At 35.3% G+C, this 19,651-nt stretch overlaps 1 protein-coding gene across 6 annotated transcripts in view; it reads left to right on the plus strand.

The window, feature by feature from the left end:
• PREX2 (phosphatidylinositol-3,4,5-trisphosphate dependent Rac exchange factor 2) overlaps positions 1-19,651 on the plus strand; it is a 181,448-nt gene that overhangs the window by 104,185 nt on the left and 57,612 nt on the right. For all 6 annotated transcript variants that reach the window (XM_021387325.1, XM_021387326.1, XM_021387327.1 and 3 more), the window contains 8 exons: positions 674-835; positions 3,883-4,105; positions 4,411-4,618; positions 9,700-9,879; positions 13,243-13,337; positions 15,413-15,495; positions 15,840-15,930; positions 17,383-17,511. In XM_021387325.1, the coding sequence (XP_021243000.1) occupies positions 674-835; positions 3,883-4,105; positions 4,411-4,618; positions 9,700-9,879; positions 13,243-13,337; positions 15,413-15,495; positions 15,840-15,930; positions 17,383-17,511 (1,171 nt within the window). The remainder of the gene's footprint in view (positions 1-673; positions 836-3,882; positions 4,106-4,410; positions 4,619-9,699; positions 9,880-13,242; positions 13,338-15,412; positions 15,496-15,839; positions 15,931-17,382; positions 17,512-19,651) is intronic.

The following is a 19,651-nucleotide window of genomic DNA, read 5'->3' on the forward strand; positions in this document are numbered from 1 at the left end:
CCTGCAGTAGGCCCATGCTCCATCATACAGTGAATTTCAGTACCTGAAATAAATCTTTAAAAAGGGCTATATATTACCCTCATCTGTTTAACACTCATTTCTTTCAGTTTTCTATCATCATCATTTGCTGGGAATATTTCCTTCATAGCAAGACTTCAGTCTTTGCTGGCTGATATAGCTTATTCTGTTCGCTATTTCATGTTTTCTATGCAAAGAATGTAAAAAAGGATAGTACTCAGATTTATTATATGCTTTTTCATTTTTTTAAATTATTCATTGTACTGGCAGATGAATGTTTGCTACAGCTAATGAATTGGTTCATAAGCTGTTCGTAATATGTGCTGCTCAAGTAATTACTGCAGATATTGAATTTCAGGTGAGCCATGTTGGTTGTGTTAGTAAGAAATAAGTAGTAAATCCATTATGAGAGAGTGTCACGAGAAGCCAAATAAATCTACTTGTTACAGGTATAATTTATGCCAGGGACAAAACCTTTTTTGCTTCCCAGATTTCCATTGTTTTTTGTGATGTAGTTATGTGCAGTTAATGCCCGTAATGTTGAAAGGCAACTGATTATCTGGCTTTTTCAGCCTAGATTATAGGGGATGATAAGTATAGGGTTATTTAAGTCATCTTATTTCATAATGTAATGATCTTGTTTTTATTCTTCTAGATTCTGGAAGCACTGGCAAAAAGTGATGAGCAGTTTGTGCAGAACTGCAACAGCCTCAGTTCCTTAAGTGAAGTAATCTCTACTGAGCTTCAAAGTAAATTCAGTGTTATTTGCAGTGAGAAAATTGAGCATATCTACCGAAGAATTTCTAGTTATAAAAAGGTATGGCCTGCATGTCTTAAGCTTTGTGATAATTGTCTTTTAAGGGAAAAAACCAGGCAAAATTCTGTGGTTTAAATAATTCTTCTGAATGTTTATTATGGTGAAAAATGTATGACTGGAAGATTAGCTATCTTGAGCCATGAATGCCTAAACTGAGTTATTGAGTAAATAGCTTTTAAACTGTGCTCTTTATCATCCCATTTTTAGACACTGGGTAGTTCATATCCTTTCTTGTTAGCTGTGTTCAGCTGCAGATAGAATCAACTACATATTTCTCACAAAAGGGCTATCATTCCTGTATTAGATCAATGCTGTGAACTTGCAGATTTTAACCAAATATGAAGCAATAACAGCAGTATTGTTTTCCTTCTAGTACATCTTAATTTTAAATATCAAATTGTTATTCTTTTATTCATCTTTTATGTCCTTCAAATTAGTATGACTTTTAACTAGTCTGCCTATTAAGAGCAATAGCTCTTTAAATTGTTAGATTAATTTACGTTAATAAACCTTTATAGCAGAAAATAAGCGGAACATTTCTGACTTTCTTACCTTTGAGATCTAGGTTAAACAGATAGAAAGGAACAAATAACCCGGATTGTGATCTATAGCTGTTGTCAGTGTATTTTTCTGTATTTGTTTAGTTAAGCAAGACCTAACTTAAACAACCATTTGCTAATTTGCTAGTTATGCATACTTAGTTTTTTTGTACTCCTTTTTTTTTTTTTTCCTCCAAACATCCTGATTATTAGGAATTAGGGACTAGTTTTAAGAAATCTGAGTTGTGACGCTTAAAGTATCAGGACAGACAAATTTTTATATGCTGAAAGAGGGAGAGAGGTTTAGTGTAGAAGATTTGCACTGTTCTATAAGTTGCATGGAAAGGAGCAGATAGTACTTTTTTGTTTTCTGAAGGAAGAGGAGGGAAACCTATAAGGATACTTCAGTAAGGGATGAAGACAAAAAAAAAATTGGTTCCCAAAGACTCAGACAGGGTAGTCTCCACCAAAAAATGGGATAAACTCAGGAGCTGAATCCCAGAAGGAGAGATTAAAATGATACTGATACTGCATTATTTAACATCCAGGCTCTCAGCTGTTTGCCTTAACTACAGACTTCCATGTTTTTAAAAAACATTTAAAATCAATGTGTTGTTTTGAAAGCTAATTTCTTAGTTTTAATATTAATAATAACATATTTAGAGTTTGAGTAGCGTGAGGTATTTTATACCTTTCCTCTAGCCAAAAAAATTGAGAATGATGTACGCTTTATTTACAGGAGGCCAAGACAATAAGTGAAATTTTATTGTATTATGCTGGATACGAATTACCCATGGGGAGGTTTTCATCATGCTTGTGCCATCTAGAATATATATATATTTGATACAAACTGCACTTTTAAGCTCATACATTCAAAAATCAATAGTTTTGCAGTTAGAACTTTTAATAACAATTAATAATGCAGTGAATTGCGGGAACAGATAGGTCGTTTTCTTGGCAAGGTAAAGGTAACCATAGTTACAGAAGACTTTCAGAATGCCTGAGCTTGGCTTGGCTCCTGGTTTCACTGTGAAAGTTCGAATTCTATAAATAGCAACCTCGTAGATTTCTGCAGTTCTTACTATTATTATTTTTATCAGAACATTTTGCTCATAATAAAGTTGGAATCCAGTACCATGAGTCCCAGATGTTTCTCAACACATACATGAAAATAATTTGGGGCCTGACTTATGACCTGATTAAATCTTAGCCAGGCATTTGGTCTCTCTGGAGAATGATGTGTGGGAGATTGAGATGAGAAATATGTACTGCTTGCAGAAACATTTTCATCGCTGAATGTCCTTAGTGCCCTTCTTAACTATTTGTACATTCTTCAGCCTTTGAACAATTCCATAATTGGATTTCTTCTAACCTTCTAGATCATGTTCTAATATGAAGATTTAAATATGATTTATCAATCAAGAGTTCACCAAGCTGAAGTAATATGACACCAAAATAAACAGAAATTTAAATACAAGCACAAAAAGCTGTTACTTCTCAGAAGGGACGTATCTTTGTGCAGCTAAAGTGCTAGTCAAAGCCTAATTGATTGAATTGGTACTGACATGTAGTAGTAAAGAAACTCTACAAGTTAACTTCAAAATATTCTTATGCATGAGCTATGCTCCATAATTGAATTAATATCAAAGGTCTGTGCAATATTTTCTTTTCTTTGCACCTTGCTCTGTCACTGGGTGCAGCTGAAAAGAGCCTGGCTCCATAGTCCTTGCACCTTCCCTTTGAGTATTTCTACATATTGATAAGATCTCCCTCATCCTTCTGTAAGTGGTCCCAACTCACTCAGCCAGTCCTCACATGTTCTCCTTTTCCTTCATCATCTTTGTGGCCATTTGCTAGACTCTTTCCAGTATGTCCAGGTCTCTCTTGTACTGGGGAATGCAGAACTGGACACAGCACTCTGGGTACAGCCTCATCAGTTCTGAGCAGAAGGGAGCAATCACCTTCCCCAGCCTGCTGTCACTGCTTCTAGAGCAGCCACAGTTACCGTTAGGGAGAGCTATTTCTCTGTATGAATTCTTAATTTGTAGTTTCAAATTCTATCTTTATTATAGTTTCAAGCTAAAATTTTAGAATTTTTTTTTTTAGGAATTTGTTGAACTATGTCTGTGTCAGAAAGTGTTTATAAATGCATGTGAAATACATCACTGGATCATAGAGTACTTCTAGACTTCCTCTCCTGGAACACTGTTAAGTATTTTATGTATTCCACAGAAAATAAATCGTCTGCTTGGCACAAAGCTATTTACATTCATAAAAGGTATCATATACTTTAAAAAATAAAAAAAAAATTAAAACACACACACAAAAAAAACTAAAATGAAAAATATCTTTCCTTTTTTGAGAAAAATGGGATTTAAGAATGGGAATATCCAGGATGCATGATGTATTATAATTTTTGTTTTCTGGTCATGTAGTCAAGGTTTGTCAGCTGAGTGCTGACACATCAAAAGGTGCTAATCAAAATTTTGTTTTCTTTCCCACTTCTAGTTTTCAAGAGTATTAAAAAATAGAGCTTGGCCTACCTTCAAGCAAGCTAAATCGAAGATTTCACCACTTCACAGCAGTGATTTCTGCCCAACCAATTGCCATATCAATGTAATGGAAGTGTCTTACCCTAAAACCTCAACTTCTGTTGGGAGTGCTTTTGGTGTACAGTTAGACAGCAGGAAACATTCTGCACATGAAAAAGGAAATAAAAACACTGACCAAGGTAGGCCAGTTGAATGTGAAGGAACTACTTCCAGTGTTACAGAACCATAAAATATTAAACTTAAGGACAAACCTTTATGAAATCCTCTGTTTACAATAATTGTTTTAAAACATAGTAAAGGCTAGTTGTAATTTCACACCAACTTTTTACTTAAATAGTTTGACTTTCATCTGGAAAATAACACGCAAAATCAAATAATTACATTAAGCTTCAAGTGGGTAAATATTTCAAACTTTATTACCTATTTTTCTATCTAAAAATTTATATTCAAGTATATAAATGTAACTTATTTGTATTTTTCCTAGGTAAACTGAATCCTATGATTTATGTTCAGCATAGCATTACTACTATGGCTGCCCCTTCAGGACAGTCTCTCAGCCAGCAAGAGGGTCATGGTCTGAGGTACCTCTTAAAAGAAGAAGATTTAGAAACACAAGATATCTACCAGAAATTGCTATTCAAATTACAAACTGCACTGAAAGAGATGGAAACGTGTGTCTGTCAGATAGATGAGTAAGTGAATGTTACCATCTAGACTTGTTTTTAATTTTTCCATTGAAGATACTAATGAATCTGGGTATCCCTTCTATGTAGAATGGAATCAATAGATGAATATTGGCTGCAGACAGAATTGTAAGAATTGCAGAATTTTTCTTTTCTTTTTTCACGTGTACCTAATTTTTTTACCCATTTGTTTGGAGCTTTTGTGTAGAATGGAATAATTTTGAGGTGAGAGAAATATGAGGCCTGCATGTCATCTAAGATTTCACTAGGAATGGAAGCAAGAGGCAGAGCTACAAAATGAGTTTAGTTTTAAATCATCAGATACTTCTGAATAGCTCTGAAGATGAATTTGAAGGCAAGGTGTTTTTTACTGATAGGAAGATTATTAGCTTATTAGACATTTTTTTAAAAACAAATTAGCCTTAATGAAGGACTCTAGGTCTAGAGCCATACTTGAGTGATTAGGACACTTGATTTGAATGTGGGACGCTCAGAGTCATATCAGAGTTTGTCCTAATTTAGGACAAGGATTTAAAATGTATTTTTCCAGTTGTGAGAAAAGTGAGCTGACTGCTTGGTTGAGGATGAAGAGTGGTAGGTGTTTCTGTTTTGAAAGATTCCATGTGTGATGTAAATGATTCCTTCTGAAAATACTAATTACATAATTTTTTGTTTGAAAGATCTTTTTTATTGATCTTCAGTTTAGAAAGGTGGTATATCCTGTTATTTTGAAGACTATAAAATGGTTTATCCTTTCATAGCTGTTTCTGAGTAGGAATCTTTTTGCGTAATTGAGATGATAAAGTAGTAGTTACACTATAGTAACTATTACAATAGTAATTACAATAGTAATTGTAATGTATTGCAATGCATAGGAATGAAAGTAAGTATAGGCTGATTTATTACTTTTTTACGAAAGAATTGTTTTCATTATCTTTATGTAGTTCAACTAATTATCGTGATGAAGTCAGTTAATTTAATATGATTTCAGTGCTTGGATGCACTGAAAAAAATGGCTGTCTGTGATGCCTGTATTGTAACTGATCCTCAGGGAAGTCAAGAGATTATATATGGAAGTTCACTCAATATTTCAGGAAGCTCCAGTTACCAGATTGTCACACCTTTCGTTTCTACTCCCTTTATGATTCTGTGTTTCTATGACATAAGAGCACAGGGAGTTCTGAGCCTTTCCCTCATATAGATGTATATTTACAGACACATATATATATACAGACGCACATATATTGTTTGTACATGTGTATCATATACTGCCTATATTCATTTTGAGTCCCACAGTTGTCGAAGTAAGAACAAGGGTTCACTCTTTACTCTTTCATGACATTCCTGTACACTGACATTGCAGTAAACCTTGCATAAGGTGCACAAAGTTATTTAGCAAATATTACCTTTTACTTTTTGTAAAGCTCAGCTTTTTCCTACTTCCTAACAGACTTTGAATAGACTGTCAGTGTATATTAATTATTGTGGAGGAAACCAGTTCCATGCAGGATATGGGATATGCAAGGGACTTACTTAAAACTGCTGAATAGGAAAGAGGGAAGCCAGGACAAGCTGGGAGAGAGCAGTTGAAGAATACATAGTGTACTGTATCAGAACACAGCTACAGCTACTAGCTACGTCCTGAGAGAAATATTAGTATTACTAAGAAAAAAAAATAGAATAATGGGATAGAATAATCAAATAGCTGTGCTCTATTTAGAAATATTCATAGTCCAATAACTAAGTACACTTATGTTTAAGCATACTTAAACATATTGATCCTTGAACTTTTCAAAGGCTGTACAGCATATTTTTTCCTTAAGGCATGAACAACAATAAGACATCTTTATTTACTGAATTAGTTTTTATTATGTAAAAAAAAAAACCCTAACCTCGTTATTATAATTTTATCAGGAAAGAAAGTATGACCACAGTTGCATAATTCTAAATCTAAATGATACAGGTTGGGCTACTAAGTGACTGTTTGGAACCCTTTGTAATAGTAGCATTGAGAAACTGTTGCTCTGTCATGTTACGAGTGTCTCTTCTCTGTGCGAAGATCTTTGTCTCTACCCTCAAAATCTAGGGGCAGTAGTATCTGCCCAGCCTCTCCTATCAGTGAATGAAAGAGAACTGAAAAAGATTTGTGTTTCACCTGTAAGGGCTTGTGAATTATGCGTAGGAGATGTGTAAGAGAAGACTGAGTGTTCCTAGCATTATCTCCATAATAACTTCCATTATGGCTCCTGAATAAGAAGTATGAATGGAGAAAGAAAGGTACAAACAAAAAGGCATTTATTGCCTTCCCCGCAGCCTCTCAAAGCTCCATTGACTCCTTGTTCAAGTAGTTTAACAGTATCACAGTATTTCTTTAGTACTGTTGCCAGTTGCCCAGCATTAACGCAAGAATAAGTGCCTCCAGTTGCTTTCTTACAGGGTGACTTTATATTCTTGTTTCACATGCACTCAATGTGCTTCCATGATCCCAGGTGTTTTTGGAAAGATATCTGTTGGAGCTTGAACATTTTCCAGTTCTGCATTCTGCATGAAGTGAGGAAAAGTCAGAGCAACTTACAGGTTGCATGGGTTTTTTTTTTTATTATTCTTTTTTTTCTTTCTTGGTGGCTAGGGGAAAGGGGCTGTCTACTCATTTTTAATGCTCAGACTGATCATAACATCTTTTGTTTCTGACATTCTTACAGAATTGTGTTTATTTGGGTTCCATATAGGATTAGTTCCCTCTATGAGGATTTTTTTGGTCAAGTTTTAAATTTATGTATTTATTGGAATTTTTTTTTTGTAGTTACAGGGAATATAGCTATTAGTTACTACTCATACACCTGTTTCTCCTCTGACAGATGGATTTCTGAGACAATTTTGTTTGTGGTAGACTATCTCCAAAGAAAATACAATGGGCATGTACTATATTTAAAAAGAAGAAACACTTTAAAAAATAAGTCTGTTTAAATGTGATTGATGTGTTTTTCTGAGACCAGGTCTGGTTTTGTGTGTTTTAGATTGCTTGAATTGGGTTTCTAAAAGCACTTCAGTGACCTCAGGAACTACCAATTCCAGGGCTCTGTTATCCAGAGTTCCAGCTTTCGTTCACAGTAGCTCAGCAAAAAAATTTTCCTTAGAAAAAGAGCTTGCATGCTGGGAGAAAGTGAAAAGCTCCCTTAGGAAAAGCTCCAGCTACCTTCATCAGTCTTTTTCCAAGATCTTGGCAGCAGTGACTAAACAGTCGCATAAAAGAACAGGATATAATAGTCTGTCTGTTTCTTGACAAATAATTACTTAGGGGAAGATATTTTCAGGAGCTGAAATAGCAATTCATTATGCTTGTTTGTTTCTTACTCTCGATTACTTTCTTGCAACAACAAAATCCACAAGAAGTTAGCAGAATGTATCTGCCTAAAGGCCTTTTCTTTTTTATCCTAAAAATAGGTGATAATGGGAACACAAGAAAAAAAGAGAAGTATGTATTAATATTACTTTACCTCATGTTCCAGTGGAGAGGGTAATAGGGTTTTCTTGAAACTGACCTTTTGGGAAAAGTTAGAATCACCTGCCATGTGTTTGTCTAATTTCTTTTTGTATTTTGGCATTCAGAGCATTCTGTACTAATCGGTTTTACAGATACAAAGAACTGATTTTCTAAGATCTATGTTTTCATAACACATAAGAAGAAGGTAGATCAAACTGAACACCTCTGTGAAGTGCACGCTCCATCTTCCTTCCCGTCTTTGTGAAATCCTGCTAAGAGATTACTCAAGTGACGGGGAAGAACTGAGTTGTGATTTCACACTGATAGGAAGTGTTAAGGCATCGTGTAGCCCAAATATGTCTTTCCAGTGGATGGATGGGTTTAAGATCCAGTAGAATTATTTTTATTGTATAGAAAATTTATCTACATGTCAGTTACAGTTCAGATCAGCACCTTTTTCTATATGCAGGGTACATATATCTGATACATATATTTGTCAGTCTGTCTCATTAGTTTTTTGTAGGATAAAGCTATGCGGAAATGGTGAAGTAATTTGCTAAAAAGCTTTGTTTACCATCCTTGTTTTCTTTGAGTTAAGGTCAAACCCTATGTTAACATCTATCAGGTTATAATTTCAGTGAGACAGAGCCATTGTTTGAATTATGTGTTCATTGCTTTACAGTAAACAAACAGTGTTATGGGGACAGTTTACCCTATTGCATTTCTGAACTGTATGATTTCTTAATTTCTTAAGAACTCAATGTAATCTGATTTTAGTGAAGAATTACAATTTAAAAAGAAATTTTTGCAAGAAAAATGCTGCCTTCCAAATCCAAATACTAGTTCGAAAACATCATTGTAATGGAGTATTTGAGTGAAAGAAATTAAAACAGAATAGTCTGTATTATCTGTTCTGATCTTGAAAGTAAATTAGAACATCTCATTCCCAATTTGAATTAATCACTCAGGAATATGAGTCTTTTTGCTTCCAATGTCTGTGCATTTTCCAAATACAGCACTTTGTACTGTTCTCTGTTCTTGACTGGATGTCATTTTGTGCTCTTTACAGAAGCTTGTAGATTAATCATCAGTTTTACTAGTGATAGCGACTGAGGTGCTTTGAATCTGAGGAAATAATACAGGCATGTTAATAACAATTCTCAAAATGCCTTGAAAGAGTTTGCGGTGCAGGCTGCTGTAACTGCTACTGTAGTAATTAAGAAAGTACATGTTTTTCACAGAGAAATAATTCCTTCCATTTGTTGTCTTGTTTTGTGCTAAGAAGCACCTGATTCATGCTTAAAAGTATTTCCATTAATGTAAAATGTCTCCAAGTATTCAAGAATAAGCTGTGTTTCGTCTCCAAATTGAATCTTGCTTTCATAGAGGACTGAGTGATTAAGTAAAGATTAAAGTAAACTGTAACACTTTTTAATAGCAGAATATACCACTTTCGTCCTTTGTTTCAAACAGATATGGACTGAATTAAGGTAATCTCTTCACATATTATGGGATAATATCGGGAAGATGTTGATGAGAAATAGTTTGTTGGTGGCTCACTTTTGAAAAACATTAAAAATCTTGATTTCTTTTTTTTGTCTTTCAGCCTTCTTTCTTCAATAACATATTCTCCAAAATCAGAACGTAAAACACCTGAGCCTTTAATACCAGCAGACAGTGACAATGAAAAGGGGGAAAGGAATGGAAAGAAAGTCTGCTTCAGTGTGACAGGTGATGAACAAGAAGATTCTGGTCATGATACCATCAGCAATAGGGATTCTTACAGGTACCTTTACTAGTAATATTTTTGTTTGTCTGTCAAACAAATCAAGCCTATGTGTTTGTATAAAATTCAGAAGAATATAAAAACAAATGATTCTGACATTTCTAGAATGACTGGCATCATGATATGTTACAAGACATGTAAAATAAACTTGTTTGATTAGATCCAGCTATTAGATCCCCAGTATCCTTAAACTTAATAGGATATCACAGTCAGAGCTATAAAGCTTTTCTTTAGATTACTTGTAAGAAATAGGAAGTTTCTGTTATGATGTTCCCCAACAAAATCTGAATGTCTGCCATGGAAAGCAGGAGGCCGCAGCCACCACTCTTGCTGTTCTCAAGGGAAAAAAAGATAATCTGATTCTCAACACACATTCATCATCTTCTTCCAGTGAATATTGTAGCAGCATCCCACATCTGGAATTCATAACACATCACCTTTACTGGGAATTAAAACGCAAAGAAATTTGAAAGGGAAGAAGTAATTATAGAAAGCATAGGTCTTTATAAAAACAACTTTCTGATGCTTAGAGAGGATTGGTTAATTACACTTGATGCAAAATCTAAATTAAATTTTAGCTACAAGTAAAATAAGGCTTTATTATACAATGGCTTCTCCAAAAGTAATGCTTCCTGATTTATTATGTTGACCCAGGACAAGGTGGATGTTGGTGGTATGGCAGAGTAGAGGTTGAACCTTTCCACCCATATTCCATTACATTTTGTTGCTGCGTAACAGATGGCAGCAGAGGGGCAATCTGACAAAATGGTGTCTGACATGGAAATGTGTATGGAGCAAAGGTGTGTCACTGAATTCCTCCATAAGGAATAAAACAGCATTGACATTCATCTGTGTGAATGAAAGCTCAGTGAGGTGATGGGCAGTGCATTTCAGCAGTGGTGACAGCAACAGTGGGTCACCTCTGCTGGTGCAGATTTTTAAGAGCGTGGCATGCAGGCTCTTTTTCATTTCTGGCAAATGTACATAGCTAATGGTGGTGACTATTTTGAAAAATTGTGTTTTGTTGCTGAGAATTTACTTTATCAATTAGTGTTATTGTGTTCCTTGTATCAGTTGTAGTTTCCATGGAAATAACAAGAGGCATTACTTTCAGAGCAATCTCTGTATGTTCATTATCACGGTTCATTATTATGACTAGAAAGTAGTCACTTTTTTTGCTTTTTTAGACTTCTTTTTTAGTTAGTTTGTTTAAACTGTTAAATTAATTTTAACTGTTAAATGTTAAATTAAATAACATTAGACAAAGCTTGAAATTTTCAGACCCCATTATGACATTATTATAATTAGTATGCTAATTTCAACTGTTAGAATGCCCTAATTTTGTGTTCTAGGGCCTCATTGTAAACGTTACAACATAAAAAATAATGCAGAATGATAAAGCGTATATTTGTTGTATCTGATCTGTTTCTCGTTTTCCCATGTTTCATTTTTTCATACTTTGCACAATCCAGTTTTAAATAACCTTCATCTTCCCTTTGGAGACTTTCATATGTGAACAGAATTAGTTAGAAAACATTTCTTAATATCCAGCCAGAAGTTCTTAATACTCCTTGGACTGTTCACCCACTGTTAGGAACATGTTGTTACTGATGTCTTTTCACCTATTTAATGGATTTGATTTTAATGTCACATTGCTTCAATTAAACATTTTTCCCTCTCACTTGTAGCCAACTAGGTAAGTTAGTATGCCAAAAATAGTAAGGATAACTTCTGTTTTTACAAAAAACAAATGGGGAGCTTATGGGTGCATGAATAAATGTAGCAATATGTAAAAAATATATCTGTGTATGTCCTGATTTATGGTACACCCAATTCATGCAACCAGAGCCAATTCCTTACATTTAAATGTGCTTTAGGTACATTTATACATTACCTTGTATTCACTAGGGATTTTAAGACTCCCTCTACTGGATAATTACTTGATCATTTCCTGAATCTTAACGATCTTCATGAAGTGAATAAATCATTCACTGTTGAAGACTTGGAATTCTAATTTTTCTTCATAGTTTTTTCAGTACAAAAGTTTTACTCTGTGCTGCAAAAGTGGATATGTTCTCTATTTTCAGTATGGAACAATGTATTAATAAGAGAGAGGATGAGGTGAATGAGTATAGTATCTACAGCAGAGAAAATAGCAGAAAAATACGCAAATTTTAATCCCCAACTCTCCTTACTAGACCAATATGGGTGAAGTTTTGAATGCATAACATTTTGCACAGAAGTTATATACATAAATGTCTACGTCTCTTACAGAATAAACAGTTGAAAAAGATAGGCTAATAAAATATATTTTGGCTGTGTTGTGGTTTAACCCAGCAGCTGGCTCAACACCACACAGTTGTTTGCTCATTCCCCCACTTCCCAGTGGGATGAGGGAGAGAATAGAAAATAAACAAAGTGGATCTCGTGGGCTGAGATAAAAATTATTTACTAAGAGAAAAAGGGAAGGATAATAGTTATGAAAATATATATATGTGAATGAATAGAACAAGTGAAGCACAGGCAATTGCTCACCACCCCTGACGAATGCCCAGCTAGCTCCCTTCTTAGCAAGTGGAATAGAGCGAGATGAACTCCCACCCCCTTCAGAAACTCCTTCTGCATAAAGTCATATGGTATGGAATATCCTTTTGGCCAGTTTAAGTCAGCTGTCTTGATTCTGTCCCCTCCCAGCTTGTTGGACCCTTTGCTGTGCATATCCTTGGCTCTGTTCAACACTGCGTAGCAGCAACTAAAAACATCAGTGTGTGATCAATGCTGTTTTTCTAGAACCAAAGCATAGCACCATAGCAGACACTCTGAAGAAAGCAATTCTGTCCCAGCTAAAACTAGGACAGGCTGGCAGAGATAAGTAGTTTGTACTTTGAGTTTCTGTGCTACTGAAATGGATTACATCTGTTCTAAACCCAATGTGAGTTCTAGTTTGCAAGTCATAAACCAGAGTGCTTTGTAATATTGTCTTAGTTATGGACTGAGTACAGAATTTAAATGTATAGTTACTAAATTATTTGAGGCCATAGATTCAAAAACTGTCACTCATGTAAGAAAATTTGGTTGTTTTGCATTGAAAGTAGATATTTTCAGTCTGCAAATGCTTGCTTGCAAGGTTAAGGATGAAAATGGAATTGTTGGGTTAGAGAATCTAGTCTTCCAAGTCCTACCATGACTGTAAATTATGATAGCCTAAGTACAGAAATCTTTACTGTTAATAAAAAAATTGTAAGGACCATCTCATCATTAAGGTCAAAAGCAGAAAGGGGAAAAGATATCCATAACTTTGATATAATACCTGTGTAAAAAGGACGCGGCTTTATTTAATTCTGCTTTCTTTTGTTTTCCAAGCGATTGCAACAGCAACAGGAACTCCATTGCTTCATTCACCAGCATTTGTAGCAGTCAGTGCAGTTCTTACTTTCACAGTGATGAAATGGATTCAGGTAAGTTTAGAAAAGTCAGCTATGAATCCGTCATTGGTTCCTTTTACTCTGGTTTATTCTTTTTGTTTACCTGGCAGTTTTGTTGCTGTTTTTGTTATAAAAATTGCCTTCTCCTTGGCAATGGAAGTGTATTGTTTTGTTTCTGCCTAGCTAGAGCTGCACTTAAAGAGTTCTTCTGTGAAAGAGAGACAGCATTCCAGCATCTCTGTAGATAGATTGAATTAGTTAGAGCTCTTAGAGTGACACTTTTAATCACTTTCATGCCCTGACCTTGTCAGGGTGTTATGTTGCACAGAGTAAGGAGCATTTTAGGTGAGTACAGAATGCTTGCCCAGCTTGCGTCAGCATCCAGAATGCAGGATATGGCTGTGTATGTTTGTGGGAAGGAATGTGAGACCACATAGGAGCACATACTTGTTTATGCCGTGACAAATTGAATTTAAATAAATGCAGCTGCTAATAGGAATGAGATGGGATTTAACTGCATGGAGTACAAGGTCATATACTCAGGGACTAATAATAAAAATATTTGCTCTAAGCTTTTAGTTTATCATTTGGGAACAGAAAGAACTGGGCATATTAGTCGAATACGAGCCATTGCTGAGACTTGGTCATAAAGAAGGAAAACTTTAGTGCTGGTCATATCAGGAGAGGTTTTTTTAGGAAAGTATTATAACATTATGCAGGGTATCTGAGATACCTTATGAATAACGTAATTCTAGTCAGCTACTTTCAAGAAACTGGAAGAGTAAAGAGTAGATACAGAGAAAAGGGATGAAGAAAATGCAGAGTCGTTATCTTCAACCTGGTATATTGATTAGCTGATATGCCCTAGTGAAGCAACACTCTGAGGTACTGCTTTAGGTACCTGAAAGAATACGTGTCAAGTCCAGATGCAGTGTTCATGTTGATAAGTACTGCCACTCAGAGAACTTCCACTCTCTGAATAACTTGATTTTCTTCTACTTCCAAAGCTAGCGTGTCTAACTTCAGGCTGGGATTCTTTGGCACTGTGCTCCATTTGTTATAAATAAAATCTTGTGAAAGGTTATAACTGCTGGCTATAAGAACATATAAAGGAGCTGAAAAGAAAATCAAGGAGACAAAACTCCTATTTAAGTGTTTCGCTGACATAAGAAAAATGAGTCTAGACTGACCGTGAATAAATTTGAGTTATAAATTATCAAGTGGCTACTTGTTATGTGTCACTGTAACAGCAAGGAGGAAAACCAGCTGTAAGCTCAATTTTTCAGTTTTTGAAGGAGTTCAGCTTGCATCACCTGTTGTCTGAGAGTGCAGGTGACTGAGGGCACTGACCTAGGAGAGTCCTCCTTTGTGTTGTCTTAGAAAACAATTTTCTATGTACCACTAAAAACTTTGTATCAAATACAGGGTTTGGTTACTGTATTGTTTAAGTATCAAACTATCAGAACCATTTCAATAGTAAGAGCGTTAAGATTGTGAAGAGTCAGTGCCTATAAAAATTTCATGATTTTTGGTGACTTTGTGGTCTGCTCTGTTACAGGTTCATGCTACTTCGCCGTTTAGGCTGGAGCTGCGTTGTCCAGCACAAAAGAATCTTGTGTTCTGATCACAGAATCACTGGGACTGGAAAGGACCTCTTGAGATCATCCAATCTAATCCCCTGCTCAAGCAGTCAACAAGACCACATTGCCTAAATCCATGTCCAGTGGGATTTTAAATATGATCCTTACTCTAAATGCTATTCCTGTGTGCCTAATGCAAATTACATAGGGAGAACAGTTGCATACTGTGGGATTGTGTTCAAGAAACATTTAGGTGTTGTACTAAGGGACATGGTTTAGTGCGGAAATGGTGGTGGTAGGTGGATGGTTGGACTGGATGATCATGGAGGTCTTTTCCAGCCTTGGTGATTCTATGATTCCATTCTATGATTCTGGATAACGCACTGTGTTTCGCTGCCTAGAACTATAGTGGGTTATAGTCCTGAAGGCATATGTATCACTATGTGTGCAAAGATTACCTGAGCTATAAATATTTTGGAAAATGTACGGAACCTTCTTGAAAATTTTCAATTGTAAAATATTTTTCAGGTGATGAGCTTCCCATAAGTGTTCGAATCTCTCATGATAAACAAGACAAGCTCCATACCTGTTTGGAACACCTTTTTGGTCAAGTATGAGATTTTTTTTTATTTTTTGGCTTTAATAATTACATCCATATTTGAGCTAAAATATCTTTAGCAAATTTTTTTTTTATTTTTTTTTTACTTTTGCTTTCCACTGTTTATTGGGATGGTATGTATTTACTCCTTCTCCTTCTGTTTTCTGTAAATAGTTCAAAACTACAGATTAAACAGGCCCTTGTATTTAGTAACATTCTCTAGGCTTGAGCTTTAACTACTGCAATTAGGTAAGAAAGCATCCAGAGCTGTTTTCTTCTAGTTTATGTTTCTTAAAGAAAGAACTTCAGATCTCTGCTGTAGAAAACATCTATCTCACAGAACTTTGATCCCAACAGGTCGATTCAATTGTCAGTCTTCTGAAAGGACCAGCTGTGATGAGGGCCTTTGAACAGACAAAACACTTTACACCGGGCCGAGGCCTACAAGGTAACAATTCTGCCTATCTGAATCAAAAGGCAGCTTGATAAGTATACGGTATGGCTATGTACTCCTTGAGCTGGATGTTAAAAAACTGATTTTTGCTTATTTTTGCCATATTATGTGATCATTGATCTTTGAAATTTCTTAGTAGAAAACCTGTTTCTTACGCTTTTATTACACAACATATATTTACTGGAAAGTCACCTTTAAATTGTAGACTTGGAATTGACTATAGAATTGCTGAGGTTTTTGAAGTAAGAAGCAGATTTTGTCTTGCAGGTGTCTTTATTCCATATGTCTCAACTTTTGAAGCAATTTTTGATCCATTTTAATATTCAATTTTTTAAGCATTTTGTACATATTTTATTTGTGAAGGCGATTTACAGTTTGCAAATATAAATTCATAGTCACAATAATATTGATACCACTTATGTAGTTATATAAATATTACTAATTTTTAAAACGATTGTGTAATTTGAGATACTCTGCTACTACCTATATAGTTGCTAAGCCTGAGTGTATAAATAGGCAAATGGTGATAGCCATAAGATTATGATGAAAAACACTATGGATTTCTTTTTCCAAAGAGTTAAAAAATAAAAATAAAAAGAAAGGTCAGTGGCGGAATGTTGTATTGTTGTGTATAACTGTGCAGTAGGTTTTATTATGGATTTTTTTTTGACCCTGCCACATGTCTTTTGGTGAAGAAAGCTAATTGTAAATGGCCAAAGAACAGATCTTTGACTGCTACAGATAACCAAAATCTCACTGAAGTCAGCAGAACATAATTACTGTACACCAATTACACTGGTATACTCAGTGAGTTTGTGTGGAAGTCAGCATGAACTGTTCCTCTTACTCACCTTCTCTTTTTCCACTTCTAATTCTGGGATCAAGTCTGTGAGAATGAACCTAGAGCAACTGTGCTTACTTAAGGTTCTCATTGTTTCAGGCTAAGCGTGTGACAGACTAACAAAACATTAACCTTTCAGTGATATAATAGATGTTCAATTAGACAAAAGGTATGGACAAGCTGGATATTTTATTCTTGGTATTTGTGAACTTCTGGAGCAGTACAAGGGACACTTGAATGATTTAAGAGACTAGGTCAAAGAATAAGTAACTTCATCTTAATTAAAGTTTAATTTTCTAATTGGATTAATTTTGCATACACTTGCCTCTAGAAGTTCCGGGCTCTCTCTTGCTCCATGAAGACAGTCACCTTCTGTCTTAAATACCTGGTTCAGAAGGAGTCATTTTTTGGATTGCTGCTTGCTTTCTCCTTTGTCTAAGTGGGGGAGCTTAGACAATTGTTAGGCTTGTCACTCTGACTTTAACAAGAGTTAAATAAGAAGACCCCTTCATGTTGTGTGAAAACATTTAGAAGGAAATAATGCCTTCCTGTGATTTTCTCAAGAGACTTAAACAGAAAAAAATATTGTTTTTATTTTTGCATAGAGTTTCAGCAGGAAATGGAACCGAAGCTTAGCTGTCCAAAGAAGCTAAGACTCCACATCAAGCAAGACCCCTGGAACCTTCCCAGCAGTGTCCGGAGTCTTGCCCAGAATATCAGAAAATTTGTTGAAGGTCAGTAGGAAGAGCATGGCCATAAATAAACACTCAGTTTATGACAGAGGTCCTGGAAAAGGGAAGGGGAAAGATACAATTGCTTGTTTAAACACCTGAATTTGAGGACTTTTTTATGCGTGTAATAAAAAGGTTAGTGGAGTACATCTCAGATGCCATTTTTTGCATATTGTTTGGCTGTAAATAGCATTAATAACCAATTTCAACATTGGTCTTATACCCTTAATATTGGACTGAGATCATTCAAATGAATTTGGTTTTAAGTCTAGGACAGAATTTCAAGGGGGAGTTCAGCAAGGTCCAAATGAGTCACCACCTCTCCACAATACAAGATTTCCCTATTTCAAATGCTACTATAATGTAATTGTGATATTTATCAGAAGGAATCGTGATATTTTCTGAACATTTTTCTAGTGTTTCAGAAACTAAGATGAAAAATAGATTTTCTCTGTTAATAATTTATAGTAGCTAACTTTATCGCAACTGTTGTGCTTGTAAATGGTGCGTGGTTCAGAGACCAGAACAGGAAAAGGTATTATTCTTGTGGTCTTCAAGGACGGCATGCAGTCTGCCTCATCTTTACTCATCACTGTGTCTTGGAAGTTATCTGCCAATTTTAAATATTCTCGGCTCTCCCTTTCCATCCGTGTCACCTAAGCATTTGTCAGAGATTTCTAACAATGGTTCTGTGCCATCTTTTTAACCAAATAAGCTGTTTTAAATTTAAGTTATCATCTGAAGCTGTTTATTCACCATTAATAGTCTTTAAAACTTTCTGCTGTATTGTATTTGTTTTTCTTAGTTGATTCTTATTCCAGCCCCTGCTTGTATCACTCATACTTGTTCCTGAGAATCTGGAGGAACGTTATCCAAATCTTCATCATCATTTTGATCTATCTGAGGGAACAAGGCCTTCATGTGATGTGAAGGATACCTGAAAGCAAAAGATTGTTGTGGCTTCCCTGGCACAAATAGTGTGAAGGAGAAATAGGAGAGTGGAAGTGAGTAATTGCTTGGTTTACAAGGCATGACTGGACAGGTATATTTAATTCAGCATTGAAAAGATTCAGAGCAGAAACGTGCCCCTCGGGCAATTTTGGAGACTGCTGTCATTTAGACAGGCTTAGGCTTGTATAAATTAAACGTGAGACAAAACCAGCGGCTGCATCTAACTAAAATCAGATGAGCAGAAAGCAAGGTTAAAAATGCTATAGCGGCTAATTTTGCCCCTCATATCTGCATTTTTCTTCTCCTTTCTACTTTTGCCATCATGTGTTGTGCTCACATATGGTCAGGATACTCAGAAGAGTTCTGTTCTGAGCTGTTTCTGGCTGGAAGCTCAACACATGGTACAACAATTAACTTTCTTTTTTTCCTCTCTTATTTGTCTCTTTTTCCTTTTTCCTTCTTATTTCAGAAGAAACAAAGTTTGTGCCTTATTTGACTGCTTGATTGGGCTTAAGCCTCTTTTGAGCAAGTTGAGCAAAGTCTTGGGATATTCAAAGCTGTTTGAAGTATCTTCATGTTTGTTCCTAAGTAAGGGGCAATATTTTAGTAATCAGAAAGATCTATTTGTCTTTTATATCAGGTTCTAGAGGAACTAAGCAGAGGAAACCACAGATAGAAAACCATGGGGAAAAAATTGTTGTAAATAACGTGCTTAACCACTAATGATGAGTGCTGAAGTAAAGCAAAGATGAATGCTTTCAGTAAATAACATCTCTGTATTGGAAACCAACTCATTTTGATATATAGAAATATATCACAGACTGTTGTGAGATATATATATATGTATATATTTACTTCTGAATCCTTGTAGAACATGTTGTATTAGATTGATTAGTATATTAATGCAGAGGGAAACATGAGATCCTCACAAAAACGTGTTGTTTAATACCTAGGTCTTGGGACTCTAATTCATTTAATATGTATGAAGAAATGGGAAAATGTAAAAATGCCTTGAGGATGAGAGAGTGATTGTTTTGATCTGTTAATTTTCTTTTTATTAGTATTGGAATAAAAAAAATGTAAACCTTGCTTCAGAGTAACTTCAAAACATATGAGATTTCTTTCTCTTTTGTTGGTTGTACTATCACATAATTAGAGGAGAGTTTACTATGTTTGCAGTAGAAGTGAGCCC

Source organism: Numida meleagris, chromosome 2 (assembly GCF_002078875.1).
Source record: "Numida meleagris isolate 19003 breed g44 Domestic line chromosome 2, NumMel1.0, whole genome shotgun sequence".
NCBI lineage: Eukaryota > Metazoa > Chordata > Aves > Galliformes > Numididae > Numida > Numida meleagris.